Source organism: Montipora foliosa, chromosome 8, assembly GCF_036669935.1.
Source record: "Montipora foliosa isolate CH-2021 chromosome 8, ASM3666993v2, whole genome shotgun sequence".
NCBI classification, from domain to species: Eukaryota; Metazoa; Cnidaria; class Anthozoa; order Scleractinia; family Acroporidae; genus Montipora; species Montipora foliosa.
The window spans coordinates 9,082,496-9,101,902 of record NC_090876.1 but is presented as its reverse complement, the minus strand read 5'-3'; the positions used below and the strand labels follow the sequence as shown (position 1 = coordinate 9,101,902).

Below are 19,407 nucleotides of genomic sequence, written 5' to 3'. Positions count from 1 at the left end.
AAAATGCATTCACTGATCTGTAACTAAACGGTTTGCGCTAAAAACCTGCCGAAAGATCAGCCTCTTAATGACCTTACTATTTGTACAGAAAGTCTCTTAAACACTCTTCTTTTGCACAGATTTGATCGATATGGAGCCTACTGGATAAAATGAAGTTTAATTTTAGAACATGTTGAAATGTGTTGAGGGAGCTCCAGAATTGCACTCTGTTGTACATTCAGTACAACAGAGTGCAATGGAGCTCCCTCAACACATTTCAACAAGTTCTAAACTTAAACTTCATTTTATCGAGTCCTGATATCAAACTCCCGATAAACGAGTGCCCGGATATAAATCAGAGAAATTTGTCGACATAAATACTACCCATAGACAAACTTCATTGACTCTGTATTCATTCCAAGACCTAACACTGAGGCTCTTAAAAAGATTTTCTGATACAGGGGTGCTATTTATCATCATATGGAACAGTCTGTCAGCTGAGGGATAGCAGGCTACTAAGCTTAACTACTTTTTCACATTGTAATTTCCTCTCTTGTATACTTACAACATAAGATTTTAAGTGTTATATGCACTTCTTAGAGAATGGGAGCCTATGTTGAAATAAAGTTTCCACTACTATTATTAGAGGATACATGCACTCATCAATACATGCACCCAGCTTTCCTGATGAAAACTGAGATAAGAGTTCAGGAATATATATACAGATTCTCTTCCACAAAAAAAGATTGTACGGAAAGACGAGTTAAGTGGCACAGAAGCTGTTGGGGGTCAGCAAGAGCACATCTGGTTTCACATAGCACAATTACAAATGTGAAAACTACCAACATCAGGTCACCAATACACGACACAGAATAGCCCTAACAAAAGTGCGACTTAGCAACCACAAATTAGCCATAGAGACAGGACGGTATTCGAAACTGCTCAAGAAACCTGCAGAAAGAATTTGCCCAATTTGTAAAATAGAAATAGAGGACGAATACCATTTTCTAAATATATGCCCTGCTTACCAGGACAAACAATGTTTGTTACTAGACTATTTGGAAAAAGAATATAGAATAAATATACGCAGAATGTTACCTAATAAAATATTCATGTTTCTGATAAATCCCCCTAGCGGAACCGCTAAAATACAAAAACTAATAGCAAAACATATATTCGAATGCTTTGAAAAAAGGAAAGGGGAAGACGGATAAAGGTAAATATTATAGGACTTAATTAATTAATAACCTTTTAGCCATGTATATTATTGGAAATTGTGGTCGATATACTATTTATTGTATAAGACTCCAAATAAAACATGTCTGTGTGTCTGTCTGTCTGTCTAGCACAAGGCGACTGAGGGCATTGCTACCGACTCCTGTTACCTCCCCCCCCCCCCCCCCAACCTCCAAGCCAGGACTCCGGCACACTGACCCCTACACCATCCTGCCTCCACATAATTATTGTGACTTATCATATTACCATAACAATTAGAGTTCTTTCCTGGAAGCTGAACACAGTCAAACTCACCATAAACGTTTTCTCCTACTTTATTTGTTTAATTCCACAAACAATGCCTTAAATTGCCATAGCTTTACTGACCCATACGCCAGGTGTGTATGATTGTTGAAAAAATGAATGAACACGGTTTGCATCACATGAAATTTGATTTTTAAAAAAACCTCCCATCACTTTTCTTCTGGCTTTCCATTTACATCTTCCTTGCTAACTTTTGAAATGGGACAACCTCCTTCTGAGGCAGGGCACTTTCTTTTAACACCAGCCGGAAGCACAGATTCTGCTGGCTCAACTAGCGGCTTTCCATCAGCTTTGACAGACTTGAATGGGCATCCTTCCTTCTGAAGCACAGGGCATTCATCAGCTTTGTCTTGGCCAACGCTGTGAATGACCTTCATGGTCTTCAATAGAGCTTCTTTGTGGTGGCTATGCTCGTCACTGCTTGGCATCTGTGACATCTTACCGTAGATTTCTTCAACTGAATTTGCTTCCTTGAAGGCGCAACCTTCCTTAAACTCTGGGCATTTCTTGATTTCTTCCAAAAGTGCTTCATTCTCCACGTTAGCAAATGGACAACCTTCTTTGAAAGCAGGACATTTTTCCTTCAGCTTGCTAATATCAGTAGCTGTTAAACTTGTCAATACTTCTGAAGGTGGCTCAATTACAGGCTTGCCCTCTTTGCTTGCATCTTTGAATGGACAACCCTCGTTGGTTTTGAACACAGGACATTCACCCACTTTCTCTTCAAGACTTTTCGACTCAGAATGAACAACCTTTAACAAGTTTAGCAACTGATCATGAGCTGGGCCAGTATGGTGCTTTGATTCAGGCATCTTGGATAACTCTTCAAGTACTTCTTTGACATTGTGGGCACTTTTGAAGGGGCAGCCATTTTTAAATTCAGGACACTTTTTCAGTTCCTCCGTGAAAATACCTTGACCTAACTTGGAATAAGGGCAGCCCTCCTTAAATGCTGGACAGTGTTCTTTAACATTCTCATCATCAAAAGCATGCTTAAAAAAATGAAAATAATATTGTTAATTGGTTGATTAATAAGTTGAATCAAGTCTTACCTTTATGATAAAGGTAGAGGAACATGACTTATGAGAAAACTTTGGCCAAAACAATAATAATTATTACTATTTAGTGTTAAATTGTCCAGGTATGATTTTCCAAGAAGTGCAGTCCGGAGAAGGGTTGTTTTGGATGACATTGACTGATGTTTCGACAACCTGAGTGGATGTCATCTTGAAAATCAAGTGATTACCACTAAAACCAATGCCTACAACTTCCTGCACCCTGGAAACCACAGCCAATGACATCTAAGCTTTAATAACAGACAGTCGACCAAAAACATCAAGACTTAGTGAACCGATCACATCAATGATCAGAGTGTTTATACCTGTTACCATACACCAATGTTACACAAATCACTTGACTCTGAAGATGACTTCCACTCAGATTGTCGAAACGTCAGTCAGAGTCACTCTAAACAGTCCTTCTCAGGTCTACACTTACCCAGACGGTCAAACTTCAGTTTGTTATAATTTACAGTCAGTAAATGGTTGCCTATTACTCTGCCCTCATCCACTGAGAACGGATGTTTTATGAGTCAAATGAGTCAATGAGTCAATGAGTCATGAGTCATGAGTCAATGAGTCAATGAGACACACAGTCAATACAGCAATAATTTATTGATTAAGCCTAAGCCCTCATTTCAGTGATTAAGCCTAAGCACTCTCTGAAATTTTAGCTGTCATTTTATGGGTTAGGGTAACTGCACTAACTCATTGACTCATTGACTCTTGACTCATTGACTCATTGACTCATAAATACTTGATACTCTCATCCACTCTAGTGAACAAGCCTCAAAGGACAACATCTTTCACATGAATTGAGGATTAATCTTGACCCACATTGTCATTTTGCCAACCATTAGTGTGAGCGCAGTTTGAGAGCAAGGGGGAAATGAAAGCATTGCAGATGCAGATTGGAGCTTCAGCATTCTCATGCTTATGAAGGCACGTACAATAATACTAAGAACTTCCACTTCATTATGTGAAAACTGCTAACAAATGGTTCTTGTAAAGTTTTTCAAATCAGCAGTTATTATTCCATTGTTAAAAATTGCATTAATATTCAGATCTCAGACATTCTTTCGTGGAAGCTCATGGCTATGAGTTTGAATTGACTAACACTACCCAATGATCATTATGTTACATTTGCATGTTTCTCTATTCTCTGGCTATAAACTTACTTTAGTAAGTGAATATCAGAAAAACTAGATAAAATTGTGACTCAATATACCGATATACAGCTTCCAGATCAACAGTTTCGACGTGTGATCATTAAAAGGGTGACCAATATAGGTAAACTGGATATTGATACTGCATCAGCAATGAATGAACATTAAACAAACGAACTAAAAAATGTTTCCTGGTGAGGAAAAAAAGCGAATCTAAATTAAACTAAGAACAAACAGAGTAGTTTCTACATCCTGGGATTCCTAATACATGAGACGCTTTTCACTTGTAAATAAGATGGCGGGGGTATCCTGAACTTATAAACATTTGAAAGTAAACAAAAACTCATAAAGAGTGAAACAATGGAAGCAATCGTAAACGGAAGACGCTTGAAAATGAAATCTTTACCTTGCCTAAAAAAACGTAAAACTACACTAGAACTAGAGTCTGTGGTATGCTACTCAGCAAACAAACTATTGTTTCGCCGCGATTACACAACGTAAGTTAACAGACCTTCTACGGACCTCTTCAACGAATATCGCGGATCCATATGGTAATCATAATCGAATTGGAAGTAAAAAAAGCTTTTTAATATAATTTGTGTGTGCAAACCTGTCTAGTCCTTTTTTTCAAAGGTTTAAAGAAAAGACAATTGCACCAGCAGGAGAATACTTGATATAACTGTATAACTGTAAAAGTTGGTTACTAACCGTTCCACGATTAAGCTTATACATCAAACGCGATCAAACAAATATATAAGGCTCATGCAAGTTGGCAAGACACCCTTAACACATTAAGAAGATATCTTGAAATGGGAATTAAAAAACGACACTTGCACCTGAGTATTTGCAAGCTCGAAGTTGGATGATTGTAGAAAGGACGATCACAACTTACCTGTGCTACCGCCATTGCTGTAACGAAATGATCAGTAGTAAGATGCCGACGAGAAATATGTGACTGTTTTGAAGTAACGTACTCTCACGTGATATATCACTTGGTCACACAAGCGTCTTGATAATTGCCCAAATTTCTTCAAAACCCAAAGCTATTCATTCTAAACTCTTCTGTGACTTTTAGCTTATGATGTAACCCTCGAGTGGATTTTCTGGTTTATTAACCGCTCTAGAAAAGTGACAACATTTTCAGTTAATTAATTTCTTTGAGACATTCTGCATGCATTACAGTTTGGATAATTATGTGAGTTTGCGATGATGCCGCTTAATCCTCACTGGTCAGTTATCTGGACTCGTCAGTTCCTGATTGGCCCGGAAAACTTAAAAGCTGACCACAGAGGAATTGGAAACAATGGTTGGTGAGTGCCGACAATGGGGCATTAAATAACTCAGTTGATACAAAAATTCGTTGTGTTTTCTTTTCGCCCCTGTGAATCGCTAGAAGCCGCCAAAATGTAAAACAAAAGGACAAGTATTTCATCCACAACTAAGAGGAAAAAGAACAATACAGACATAATCCAGGCGCGGATCCAGGATTTTGAAATGGGAGGTGAATTTTTGCAATAATGTAATAGAACCAAAGCCTGGTTGAGGTGTTTGAGGAATAAGAAAAAAGAAAGAAAGAAGGGGGGCTCAGAAAAAGGGGGGTGAAAATTCACCCATTTGACCTCCCCTGGATCCGCGCCTGTAATCCTATGAGGTCTACATTAAAACTTAGCAAAGGACGTAATTTTCTTTAATAGATTGATGTGCGTGACACATCAAAACAGGCGCACCATATGAATGGATGCGCAAAGCACCAATCCTTTTGTGTGCTTCTCGCACTTTGTCAAGAACCTTTGGAAACACCAATCCTGGTTGGGAAATATAGCCATCCCAATTTGTGGCCGTGAAAGGAGCCTATCCACCTTGTCAAGGAAATTGTCGTCATCAGAGACTCGGATCCATGGTCACTTGGTTCGCAGACTGTTCACATTCGTTCGATTTTATTTATTTATTTATTTATATTTATTTATCTTTTTTGTTTGCCGCACATACGTGAAAAAAGAAAGAAAATAAATAAATTACAGTTGGTTACAACAATCTAAAAGGATAGCTATAATATATTATGTAAAATAATATTACTTTGCAACGATTTTAATTATCCTTAAAAAAACTGTAGCTCGAAACATCTACAGACGATGTGGCGAGAAAACGCGTAAGAAGCTGAGAGTTTATTAACCTTGGGTTCCACACACAAAGTAGAAGATGGTATTAACTTAACTACGGATGGACGAGTCTAATTTAGTTTTCTGTCAATGAGAAGTTTTTTTCCGTGACGGTCGTAAAGATAGAATAACTGTGGGAAAAGGTGAGATCACGGGGAAGGGAATTCCAAACCTTTGGACCTTGGTGCAATATCGTAAATCTTTAATATTAGTTCTGCAGTAACGAGGACGATAGTTATTGGCGTTTCGTGTAGATGATGACGAGTAGAAGTGTTTGCAATAGTGATCGTGATCTGGGCAGAACAACAAATCTGCTGAGATAGCAGGGGGTAGTTGAGGGAGATTACTTTCTAATTCCCCCACTAACATTTTTTTCTCATTACTTGCACAGCAAAAGATAAGCTCTCCATTTTGAAATGCTTATATTCGATAGACTCATTTAATGTTTTAAGATATGGATCATCCTGTAAGAGCCATTCTTCTTTTTCCTTAGAAATATACTCAAGATAACTTGATGTTGGGAGGGCTGAGCTTCCTCAATGACCCCTTTATTTAATAGGGTCTTCGTTTCATCGTCAATAATTTTAGCCTCTCTTGTATTGAATCTAATAGGAGGTAAATTATTATACTGAGACGGTAGCTCAATAAATTCCAGGTGACAGTGCTGCACCATGCATATGTCAAGGATCTTAGGGTCTGTTGTTATTAATTTCCATTCGGACAGAAAATATTTGAGCCTGCCAGCCACTTTGATACCGTGAGACATTATGTGTAGCACTCAACTCTGAATTTGGGTGTTGTGTGCTTTTGGCATTCAAGGCTGAGACTTGTTTGTTTGTTTTATCTTTATTTAAAGAGGGAGACGTATAAACCTGTTACAGTTTCCTAACTTACGGCCCCATCCGACCATTTTTACCCTCCCAACCATGATACACCACAGAAGACAGACCACAACGCCGGGAACTACATGCCCTACTCTTTGCGACAAGTGTGCGGGTTCTTTTACGTCCGACAGGATTATGGACATTGAAGGGTTGTGAGACGGGAGCTCCGGCTTATCGTCCTTAACCATTTGCAGATGTAATTACAAAGGCAGCACTTTCTCCTCAGTTATTCAAAGACCAGAGTTGAACTCACGACCTCCCGCATGACAGCCCAGTGCTCAACCAACTGAGCCACCGGTGCGCCGAGTTTCTTCTTTTCCTCCCCTATGTATTGGGAGGGGCGAAGGTAGTTTTTTGCCCCAGAGTAGTTCCATTTCCTTTGAAATTTGTGAAAGCGTTCAGATTGCCTACCCCTTCTATAACTCTCTTTCTTGTCTCGCTGGAAATCGACGTAATTCTGTTGGTGTCAGTTACATCTTTAACTGCTTTCGGCAAATCGTCTCCGAATAACTCTGAAGACATGGGATTTGAAGGTGCACAAAGATATCTGTAGCTGGTATGGAGTTCTGGTCGAAGCGCTTCCCTTCGATGAACGTTTACTTCCATGTTAGCATTGGCTAACAAAAGCACTCCATCCATGAGGTTGTTTACAACTTCGTTTTTTGAGGGAATCCCCGGAGCAGTGATCAAGTTATTATTAAGGAGTTTAAGAAACGACCACGGCTACGGCAACGACAACGCCAAAAAGCAGTAATATTATTGGTTAATAAAAGAATCAAAATGATCGTGCTGCACGTGCGGCACGCCTTTTCAAACTACATGAAATGACCAAAGTTAAGGTTTTGACGACAACGTGGACAAACTACCGTGAATCTTTCAGTCTCACTCTTTACTTCAAATTCGTCTGTACCAATCCAGTGGAATAATCATGATATACTTAAAACAGCTCAAAGTTATATTTGGAGTGACGTTTTCGTCTTCGTAGCCGTCGTGGTTTCTTAAACTCCCTATTTACAACTGATACTACTGCTGTAGCTCCCTTTACAAGGGATTTTTGCACTTTCTGCAATTTTATGTCAGCTGAACGTGCCTTTTCTGAAAGGTTATTCCATCATGTATTGGCAAGTTAACTCGTGTTTCGGCTAATCTCTCTCAATTTCTGGGCCCTGGATAGCGTTTCTTTATTTCCGTGAGCTTGTCTTTCTCGGTTTTCTCCTTCCGTAATTTCGAGACGATATATAGCAGCTAAATTAGCGTTGATTTCCGCTCCTTTATGTTCGGCTAAATCAAAGTCTTTTTCAAGTTCACTTAGGATGAGTTCATTCTCGGTGCTTTGACCTGCTTCATCGCTTTTTGTCTCTTTGCTGCTGGTTCCTCTACTTCCGACACATCTGAGTCGGCAGAGCTGAGGTCGTCTGAAAAGCGACTTTTTTGTGACACGCAAGCAGAGCGACTGTCTTGAAACATTTGTCCCGAGTTGTCAAATCCTTGGCTCATATTCTGCGATAAGCTGGCGAAGAGATCTTTTAAAATTTTTGCAATGCTGGCAACCATTTGGGTTGACGCTACATGCTTTCCATGAAGGGTAGTAGTGGCCGCTGTGCTTTACCGTTCGCTGCCATCATTTGGCGCGCTTTTCTTCCCTGGCGGTTTTTCACACACATCTCTCTTGGGAGTGCCTGTGGTTGTTTTTCCACTATCTCCCTTCTTTGAGAGTTTACAGTGTGACCAGCTTCCCTTATTTGGGAAGAAGAGGGATCTTTGGTGCCCTTAGACTCTGGCTTTTGAGTCAAGCGAGCGGAATTTCCCGCCGCACGTGTTTGTGCCGAAGCCGCGGTTTCTTTCTCTTTGCAGAGCTCGGCATTCCAGTCAGTTAACACGTCGTTCGAAACTGTTTTGGAAACTTCGGGGATGTTCCGACCTTTCCCCTCATCCGGCCTCTCTGAATCCATGTTGAAGCGAACGAATGAAGGTATTTCGCGAAGAATATTTACGGACAAACAGTCAGGTAAACTGCACTGTTCGGCGGGAAGCGTTGCACTGTTTGGCGCATGCGCTTGCTATCTCATGGGATCTCTCAGCATGGAATCTGCAATTGGGATACGGTCATGTTAGAAGAGCCGCTGGGGATCAAAGATGCATTACATACCACATTCCGACATTGGCCCTGACATCAGCCTTATCAGTGAATTTCATCTGTTTTTCTAACAAAATGTGGCAAAAATAAGTGGGAGGAGGCGACAAAACGAGGTCTTCCCTTTCCTGAAAATTTCCGCTTTCTTCAAGAATCAGTAAACTTTTTAGTTTCTAGTCTAAACTTAGTCTTAGTTATGCATGGGTGGTTTAATAAAGGTTCTAGGTTTAAATGGTTACCGTTCAGGCAAGGTTAGAGATTGTCCTAGGCTGAGAATCTCTTTGATCGGCAGAGCTTGCGATTAAGGTGACCGATGACTTAATTAAATCAGTCATCCAATACTCCCACTCCCTGCAGTAGGTTTCTTAACAAATATTTGGGAGGGCCGTAACTGTAAACTTTCGGGTCACCAGTAATATATATCTACCCTCCTTAATCTCCTCGAGTAAGAGATATTATTCCATATGCGATAATTGGCCTTACTCTGTGACGTGTGATGTTTACAGATCGACAACTGCTCGTAGAGCGAAAATTCACAATTGAGACAAGAAAAGAGATCGTTGATCAGTTTCCAAAGGAATTGCCCCCGGGGCTATTTCAAAACAATTTATTGCTACCTAACCCTTTTATAATGTGAAATCATTAAATTTAACTCTTTCCTCAACAATATAACAAATTCAAAGCTTTTATCCTATCGGCTGTTCCGCCCTATCTGGACCAAGACAAAATGTCCGGTCGTTCAAAAAGGCACCGGCGAGGTTTCGTTTACTTCTACTGCTCGGCAAAGGTGGAGACCTACATGGATACGTTTTGTCAATGCTATCTTTTGTTTGGTTTCTATTCTGAGTTCGAAAATAACCATGCTGCGGTCGCGATGGAAGGATAGCGGGATGCATTATTTTCGGAGCCTCTTATCTTTGCTTATACACAGCGTGACACACCCAGGTTTTGGACGAACGATGGATCAAAACTTGTAATTGGATAATTTTAAAATCTTTTGCTCTCAATGTGACCGGAAATCTGTGTTATTAACACAAAAGTATTAATCAAAACCGCGAACGTCGCTTTTTCGATAAGGACATCTTGTTTTGATTATTTTGTCATCGATGCAAAGGTGTATTCAATAATATTCTCTCAAATTTACGGGAACTAACGATTTTCCCCCATAAGCAGCCAAGGATAAACTGTAACCTTTGAGGTTGCATTCTGTCAGCAAAGAGAACAACGTCGGCCAGAACGGAGTTGATCTTTCATGCACGCTTTCACCTCTTAGCGACAGAGCTGAATTCTACATGGTTCGTGACTACATGGAAATGACAGCGACTGCAGCATTCCTCCTGGTGGTTCTGTGTTTTGCTGACGGGTTTCGCCATGATTCCAGATCGCATTCAAGGAGGCAGTTTCCACTTTATCAACACTTAATGCCAAATGCTCAAAGGTTAGTTAGAAAATTTTATCAAGTCTTCACTACATGAACAATGGTTATCACGGAAACATCTCGGAAGCCTAATTATTTTCCATAGTCTGAGGTCAGAAACGTATAGCTTAAATTAGACTTGACACACACACACACACACACACTTATAAATTCACTTGCCTCGGTTAAAAAGCCTCTGCACTGACATCATGTACCGAGGATATTTAACTTAATCAGAGTAAAATACCTTTACACCCTCAATTAATTTCTCTCCTAACGTAAAAAGAAATTGCCGAGTAAATTGAAAGGGTTCTTGAACGTACTCCGGCCCTTGTTCGTCCATAGACCCGCACAGGAATGTTATCTCTGAAACGATAATCATTACTTTGAGGCTCGAGTACCAGCCGATGTTTCGGTAAAGGAAGGAAAACTCAAGAGAGTAGCGAAAATCGAGCCTAAAAGGACAATCGAGACTCGACTGTAATCTCTAAAGAAATTTGTAGAAATATAGTCCTGCATAGGAAGATAGAGTTGTCGTATTTTACCCAGGGTACTTTTACGTCGCGCTTCTGTTATTTCTCCTTCGTCTGAAAGTTTATTTATATCCAGTTGTCCGAGGTCTGCTAAATGTTGTTTATCGGTTGGCGCAAAGGCACTTTAACACGTCTATAATCTCGCTTCAATGTAAATAAGTTTACATTAGGGATTTGCTACTTATAGAACTTTTTAGACATTTTTTTCATGCCAACATTCCAGCACTTGAACAATCTCGTTTCCAGGACAGAACGAGAAGAAGAAAGACCTGGATCGAGCTTACAAATCAAATGGCGCAAAAATTGTCCTGAATGAAATTTACAGTTTCTGCTTTATTTATTTATACATTTTTGCGCGTGCCTTGTTGAGAAGATTTGCTTCGAACAGGTAACCCGAAAAATGCTTATTCGCCTCATTAGCATCTCCAGATTTTCAACCTGGAGTTTCGGTCGAATCCAAAGCAACCTTCTATACGCGGTTGCTTAGGTTAGGTTTGTGCACTGGAAGACCTTAGACAGCAATGACCAGAACCAAGGTTGCTGACCAGCGGTTTTCGTCAAAACAGTGGTTTGCTTGGGGTGCTCCGTCTCGCGGGCTCAAAAAACCTAGTTGTGGTCATTGTTATTTAAGATTTTTCTCGTGCACTGAGCACATAGTATTTGCGGAATTTGAAAGCGGAAGTTTTCTTAAATAGAAAGCGCCCATGAATATGGGAGCCCAGACTGTCAGACTTATTTTGTTACATTGCTGTTCATTTTGATAACAGTTACCGTGGACACCAGGCTAACAAGTTGGTGCTAGATCCCTCCAGCGAGCTACCACTGTACACAAATACTGATATGAAAGCACCAAGCCCTGCAATGCGGAACCTGGCTAGACCCCAGGAAAGCGTAGCCTCTAATGGGCAGTACTGCATTTACCAGAAACCTAAACAAGTGACGTGTAATGTTGCGCACATGAAGAGAATAACACAACAATACAAGTACAACTGTGGAAGGCAGGCTCAAGGAAAAGTCTGCACTGGCTACAGGTTTGTAAGAGTATACGTGCATGATGCTCAAGTCACCTATTGTAATTATTTGCAAAATCATAAAATATTTGGAGCATGAGCCGATACAACGTAGATTTGATTGTTTAGTAATGTACTATATTTTGACTGGCCAAACCACATCAGACCAGCCCTCTTTAGGTACAATAAGAATTTACAGCTGTACATTAAATTAAAAATATGTACATAGAAGCTGCAATCCAACGTAAACTCTCATTGTACCTGAAGAAGGCTGGTTTGACTAGCCGACAAATAGTACATTGCTAAATAATCAAATTTACGTTAAATCGGCTCTTGCTTGAAATATTTGCATTACAGCGATCAGATGAAGCCAGTTGATCCAATTGCTTGCTTAAAATGATACTAGAACCAAAAAAATTAATTCTGTTTTTATTTGGATTTCAAAACGATGATAACTAAATGCTAAGTGACCCAAGTTTTAATTAAACGTTGATTTCAAAAAGACCCCGCCATTACTAACTTTAAAATCTCTAGAGAGCTGGATCGAGGAGAAAATGTCGTCAAAGACTCACTAGTTTAACGATGCAATGCTTGTGTACGCGGCTAAATTAATATGCAGACGCAAGTTTCGGCCTACTCTTGTTTACACGCTGAAATTTCCAGCTAGTAAATGACGTCACTTTTCCCTAGATCCAACCCTCTGATGTTTAATCGGTCAGTCAGTTTTAAACGTAATGGTGGACTGTGAAGTCCAAAGGCTACACAAACATCCTTTGCATAAAATCAAAGCTCAAAATTTTGCCCGTCAGGTGATAAGCAAACACACTTTCAAAACATGAAAAAGGCAAACGATTTTTGAACATAGTAGCACTTAAATAAGTTTCGACGAAAGGGTAACTCTCGGAACTTCATATTTTGAAGTGACGTTTTCGTTGATGTTGCCGTTGTTAGGTGAGACGTGATCCTCGCACTTAACTGGACAATTTAAGCAATTGTCACTTTATAGGCACCTGAAAAATTCAGGCGACTTCAACGAGACTTCGAACCCAACATTTAGGTAACATCTAAATTGTCCAGTTTGGACAAAGAGGCCTCGTGGTTAGTGCGCTCGATTTCGATCGAGTGGTTCGGGTTCGCGTTCGGGTTCGGGTCCTGGACGAGGACATTGTATTCTGTTCTTGAGCAAGACACTTTACTCTCACGGTTCCTCTCTCCACCCACGTGTGTAAATTGGGTTCCGGCGAATTTAATGCTGGGGGTAACCCTGCGATGGACTAGCATCCCATCCAGGGGGGGGAGTAGAAGTACTCATAGTCGCTTCGTGCTATAGTAACCGGCCTGAGGGCCTTCTAGGCTCGTAGCAGACTTAACCTTTTAAATTGTCCAGTTAAGTGCAAAGATCACTACTGTCTTTCGTCTATAAGTTGCACTTCAAACATGCATTTCTTTCGCTGCCGTTGTTCTTGCCGAAGTTAAACTCCCTCAGGGGGAGCGGGTGATGGATTGGATGTGAAACGCTGAACATCAGTTGCAACGCAAAATAATCAAAGACTTGACTAAATTACAGTGCCGATGCTATATTTTTTTCCCTAACCAATAAACCTTCACCCTCTGGTTATTTTTTTGCTTCCAGGGTGACGTATCGTCCAGAGTATAAGATCGAATTAAGAACAGTGATGACTTCAGTAAAAGACTGCTGTCCTGGATTTACAGGATCAGATTGCAGTCAAAGTGAGTAAGAAAAAAATGCCAATTGTTTTATAACCTTGTGCGGCAAGGTGAAGGCTTAACTTGATAGGAATGTATGCCGTGACACTCGAACGGGTAATCTTGTAAAAAAACAACCCCGTTTCCCTTTTGCGTTGAAAGTACCTGAAGGATCCTGAAGCAAACTGACTTCACAATCATTCGATCTGATCCCGTTGAGCCGGCTGATCCTGAAAAGCTCTCGTGGTGAGCGGTCAACTTAGCACATTACATTTCTTTCTTAACCGAATAGGCTTGAAGATGAAACAAGGAAAAGACCTTTATATCACACTCCATGCTACAGCCCATATCCGTGAAACAAGCTGTCATCAAAACTTACCTTTTCGAAAATTTCAGCCACAAAAAACGCTCCCGAATTTTCTAGGTGACCTTTTTAGGGTAAAAATCCGTTAAAAATGGGCAATTATACCATTTTTAGATGTTTGAAAATCTAGGACAGGCCGGTAAGCAAGAAATTTTAAAACAAATGTTCCGAAAACTCCAGATCTCAAGTCGTCTTCCGAAAAGATATTTTCCGAAAATTGACGTTGGGTGCCCCTGTGAAAATATGCTCAAATTTTGCTCAAAAAGAGAAAGAGTGTTCAAAATGTTAAAGTAGTGCTCCAAAACTGAAAAAAGTACTCAAGACGTGCCAGTGCAATCAGGATAGGCCAAGTCGAAGGCCATATTCGTCAATGGTCAAGTTTCTCTCGTTGGACCATTCAAATCGCGAACCACCTAACAAGTATCCCATTCATGCCCAGGCCAAGGTATTTAGCAACGGTGAAATTAGCCTAGTATGGTTACTGATGCCTGTAATTGGCTTTTTGACAGCCTGTGTAACTGTACTGAGCTCCGTCTCTTCGAGGCCCGACTAACAGCACTGGAGAGGGTAAGACAACCTTTAGTTTCTCTTGGTGGCGAAGCAATAAAAGCTTGCGTTTAGAACGATTAAGAAACATGTTTGGTTAATGTAGGATTAATTGAAGAAATGGAAACTTTATTAAAACTTCACCTGAAAAGGATTTCAAAAATTTAACAATGTATGTACAACTAAAATTAAGAAAATAATATGTAATATGTATATACAGTTAATTATCTGATTTCCAGTTGCTTCAGAGATTATTGCTTCGGTAACATAAACATTAAACTCTGACTGGGTGCTCTTGAACGCTTATGCATAGCACAGCTGATCTTAGTAGGTTGAAGGAGAGTTTGGCTCTGAGCCAGCCAATCACAGTGCTGTAGCTCATGTGTTTGTTCTTAGAGACTTTGTGTGCGAGCAGAGCTAAGAAGCGCGCAGCTTCCACTTCCGCCATAGGGTGTAAACACGAGGGGGCTGAAGGAGCCGTGCTCAACCTCAATGATACGCTGATTGTAGTGCTCTTTTTCTGATTCTCGTTGGAAGTGAATGCGGTTTCAAGTCTTTGGTTTAGGTGGCTCTTTGCAAATGGGTTAAAAACCCTTACATCAAAAAATGCACGTGCCCCCTTTGCCAAAACCCTCGCGCACTAACATCCAGGCGGGCTTCATCTGATGAGTTGGTACTCCTAGTTAGAATTTCTCCGGTTAGGGTCTGCAGATGTGGTTCGACCTAGACATCATGGCATACAGTGAAGCCATCCTAGCGCAAACTTCGTGCGAAGATGAGCCCGAACAAACTGAGGGCAAATGACCTAGCCATGCTGAAAGGCGCCTCTAGTTGGTTAACTACACTACCACTGAAGTCAGGAAAACTACAACCTAAACAAGAGGGAATTCAGCGATTCACTAAGCTTAAGGTACCGTTGGACACCGAAGTACCTCCATCAGTATGTCCAGGTGGCAAGAGATTCGATGTCGATCATGCGATGTCGTGTATGAAAGGTGGGTTTGTCCATAGGAGGCATGACGAAGTGAGAGATTTGTTCGCATCGCTGCTCCAGGATGTGTTCCTCCCTTGCCTTTATGAGTCTCGTTTGAGTGCTTGAGTAGTTCGCTGTCCACCGGTGCTGTGCTATCTTGATTGTTGATATGCTATATTAGCTGTTCTGTGGCTGCTTTGGATATTGAAAACTCGGAGTCCGCAGTAGCAGAGAAGATGGGAATGGCTAAGCCACCTTTCTTTGCAGGTAATGAGAGCAGGAGTCGTTCGTCAGCAGAGCATATATGGCCATCTGTTATGCTGGGATAAACACGTGATCCACAAGGCATCCAGTTGTCCTAGGTGTTGCTCGCTGTTGGGCAATGTTCTAATATAATAATTCACTTTGTATTTGAACCCGCTTACAAACGCAGCATAAGCAGCTTGTGGTTCTGTCTTGGCTATCTTCGACAGTACTTTCAGCTGTCCACACCACGAGCTGACTAGCTCCTCAGCGTATTTGCCACTGCCACTCTCGCTCCAATAAAGCCACCAAGATATTTTCTTCCTCTGTTGTTATGTGATGTTGGTTCTCTCGAATACCTCTCGTGCACATAATTCGGTGTGGTTTAACAACTAGCCATGACTTTGCTGCATTTGGATTATATCCTCCTTGGGAGCGTACAGCACTATGTGTCCCACCAGCGTCGCAGAGTAATCAGGTCCCCAGCACCCCCAAATCATCTGCAAAGGTACATGCTTCATTGATACATCGGTTTCGGTTGCAGAAAGGTTTAACCAGTTCTAAAAGGGGAGTTATGCTATTGCATACCTGGCATTGCAAGGGGATCACCCTGTGTAGTCCCTTCTGATGATGAAATTCGGTTCCGCCGAGCACAAATAAACGGGAGGGTACACTGTAACAGTTCCAATATAGATGGCCATTGGTGGGCAATTGAGGATTAATAACTGTTTCAGACGGGAGACGTTTGATCGTCTGCGTGAATTTAGGCTTGAATATTCAAAGCTTTCTGGTAGAAAAGGGGGCGAGTAAAAACAGACCATTAAGCAGAAAAAAATCGTCAACTTTTTTCAGGGTTCCATGAATTGTGTTTGGAGAACTGTGCACGTAGAACAGTTCAACAATTCAAGTTAACGATTTCTGTGCTAGTTTTAGATCGCCCCTAATGAAAACAATAGACAGAAAAAAAGTGAAAGGTTGCGGTGCTCCAAGGCTAGCCAGGAATCGTAACTTCAATTTAAGGACGGTGCCTACTATTGTTATTGCGCATGCGTTCTGCGCATCTCGAGATACTCGGATTTCCTATCGGTGATGATTACTAATGAAGGGATATTTTTTGCGCGGTGTAAAACTATCCAGAGAAAGTACATCTTAGAAAGTACTTTTGGTTATCCAAAATGAAAATAGGTAGTAACCTGCATTTTTGAGAGATAATAAGCTTCACTTTGAGAAAGTACGCCATACATTGCTTGGTATTTTACAGCTTTTTGCAAATATATCATAAATTATCTTTGAAAAATGCGTGTTTACCCCCAATGTCTTTTTGGATTTCAATAACACTTGTTAAGATCTACATTTCCTGCATAATTACACATCGGGGAAAAAAAATATCTTAATTAGTAGGCACCGTCCTTAACTTTTTGAAGAGCTACACCTCTTTTCGAGCTAAAAACGTTAAAGTCTTCGGTAAAGTGGATCACATTAAAGCACATTAAGAATTGTTTAAGTCGTTTAAACGTTAAATGCGTCTGCTTAATCGGATGCCTCGAGACGATTTCAAAGTTGTATAGTCCTGCGTATTGGTGCGATAGCTAAGAACAACCCGACTAAAATCATAATGTTATATAGCTGAAATTTCTCCCCAACAGCGCGCACTCTCATTGCTTACTTCGAGATCACATGAGATCTAACAATAAAACTGTTTCCCGCCAACGTCTCTGAGCGGGCAACAGTGCAAAATCTATGACGTCAGAGGGTAACAGTGCACTGGTACCCGCGAATGTTAACCAACGCCCGCCGTTGCTGTTGTCATTACTCGTTTTCCTTTTTGTGCTATGTAACAAATCACTTAATGACTGGTCTCTCGGGAAACAGTCATTTGTTTCCCTTGAATTTCAATGTTTCTCTCGGCTGCGTCTCAGGGAAACATTGAGATTTTCGGGAAGCAAAATGAACTGTTTCCCGAGGGACCAGTCATAAGTCTTTAATATGACTTTTTTTAAACTTTATTTGCTTTGTGAAAAGTAAACACAGACTTAGACCCTGTTCTCTCACTTGACCATTACACGTTAACTTTGTCCTCTTTAATTATTGATGACACACAGAAAACATCTGCGCATGCGTCGACTCAATCGGACTGCTAGGAAGACGAGGGGAAACTGGAGACGCTACAAGAGGTACGAGTCCTGATTGAGCGGCTTTCAATTCCAAACCTTTCCAAACCAAATTCGTATCAATCCCGTGTAACTTGCTCAAAGTGCCGGGAAAATCGTGCGTAGAAGTCGTGATTGCTTTTGGTTTTCCTTTCATTGGTTGATAAACTGGCGCGAGATTTTTAAACCAATCACCAAGCGTAGCAATTGCAATCGCAATCGCTTAAGTAATCACTTCCGACAGTCATTTGAAAACTGTTCTATTAAAACTTTTACGTTCCAAATCTCTCCGTTGGACATAGCGTGCGATAAAATCTATCGTCTATCTTCATCAAATAATCTCTATAGACAAGTTCTTGTCTCTAATAGGGGCTTAATTGAAAATTAGGGCCTCCATCCTCGTCAAGAAGGTAATTTTCTTTTGCGTTACGTCGAATCTACGACTTGCCCTTTTAGAACCAATCATTTGGGGGCCTTCGGACAGTTAACAATCATTCGCCGAAGTCGAGGTGAATAGTGTTTAGTATAATTACATAGGTGATCGTTATATTGCTGAATTTTTTCCCCCAACAGCGTACGCTCTAATTGGGGAAGTAGTATACAAAAATTTGGTTTATCAACGGAATTGATAATGTAAATTGGCCACCGTACAGAGATTCTAAAAGCTGACGTTTCGAGCTTTAGCCCTTCGTCCAGAGCGAATCGAGGGATTATGGGTTACGTGTAGTGTTTATAGTAGAGTAGGAGCTACGCTATTGGTGGTAACATGGCAAAGTGAAAAATAGGAATATATTAGTTAAATGAAAAGCGTTCGTTAATACCGTGAGGATTAAGGGTGCCGATTTGAAAGATGATTTTTGTTCCAGATTCTTGCGGCTTTCCGTCGTACCTAGATGTAGGGAAAGGCCGCAGATAGCCATGTGTTTTTTGGAGTGGTTAGGAAGATTAAAATGGCGAGCGAATGACTTAGATACATCTTTTCGCAACCTCCACTTATTTCATTCAAACGCGACAAAACCGTAGGCAACTTTTTAGTTAGAAGCATCGCTCAAAGACTAACGAGCAACCCGGCACTTTACAAATGCGCGCGCTCACGATGCAAAACTTGTCTTTCATTGTTAACATTGTAGCAAGAGATCAGGGACCTAAGCGATCGTTAAGATAACCGATCGTTCAAATGTACCTCCTCAAATGTCATTTATTGAATAACCTGTACGTATGCAATATAAATTATACAATTGGTGAGACAGGTAGACGACTAGGTGACCCGATTCCAGCCGGAACCACCTTCGCGATGTTGAGGAAGAATATGACAAGGGATGCATCTAAGCCAGTCGCTCGCTATTTTAATCTGCCTAACCACTCCAAACACACATGGCTATCTGCGGCCCTTTCCCTACCTCTAGGTACGACGGAAAAGCCGCGCGAGAATCTGGAACGAAAATTCATCTTTCAAATCGGCACACCTTCGTCCTCACGGGTTAACGAACGATTTGAATTTAACTGATATTTTCTATTTTTCTACTCTTTGCCATGTCCCACCCA

The 19,407-nt window shown here is 40.8% G+C and overlaps 2 protein-coding genes and 1 pseudogene across 2 annotated transcripts; 1 reads left to right on the top strand and 2 right to left on the bottom strand.

Annotated features, from left to right (window-relative positions):
• Positions 1-1,513: 1,513 nt before the first annotated feature.
• Positions 1,514-4,812, bottom strand: LOC138013057 (uncharacterized). Its single transcript, XM_068860021.1, has 2 exons — positions 4,635-4,812; positions 1,514-2,510 (listed from the first exon to the last, which is right to left on the bottom strand). The coding sequence occupies exons 1-2, from the start codon at positions 4,647-4,649 to the stop codon at positions 1,668-1,670; spliced, it is 858 nt and encodes a 285-aa protein (XP_068716122.1). The 5' UTR covers positions 4,650-4,812; the 3' UTR covers positions 1,514-1,667.
• A 2,910-nt stretch (positions 4,813-7,722) lies between these two features.
• LOC137968230 (uncharacterized) lies at positions 7,723-8,737 on the bottom strand (annotated as a pseudogene).
• Positions 8,738-9,925: 1,188 nt separating this feature from the next.
• Positions 9,926-13,618, top strand: LOC137968229 (collagen alpha-1(XXVI) chain-like). Its single transcript, XM_068814843.1, has 3 exons — positions 9,926-10,357; positions 11,637-11,900; positions 13,513-13,618. Exons 1-3 carry the CDS (start codon positions 10,212-10,214, stop codon positions 13,616-13,618), a joined length of 516 nt encoding a protein of 171 aa, XP_068670944.1. The 5' UTR covers positions 9,926-10,211.
• The last annotated feature ends 5,789 nt before the right edge of the window (positions 13,619-19,407 follow it).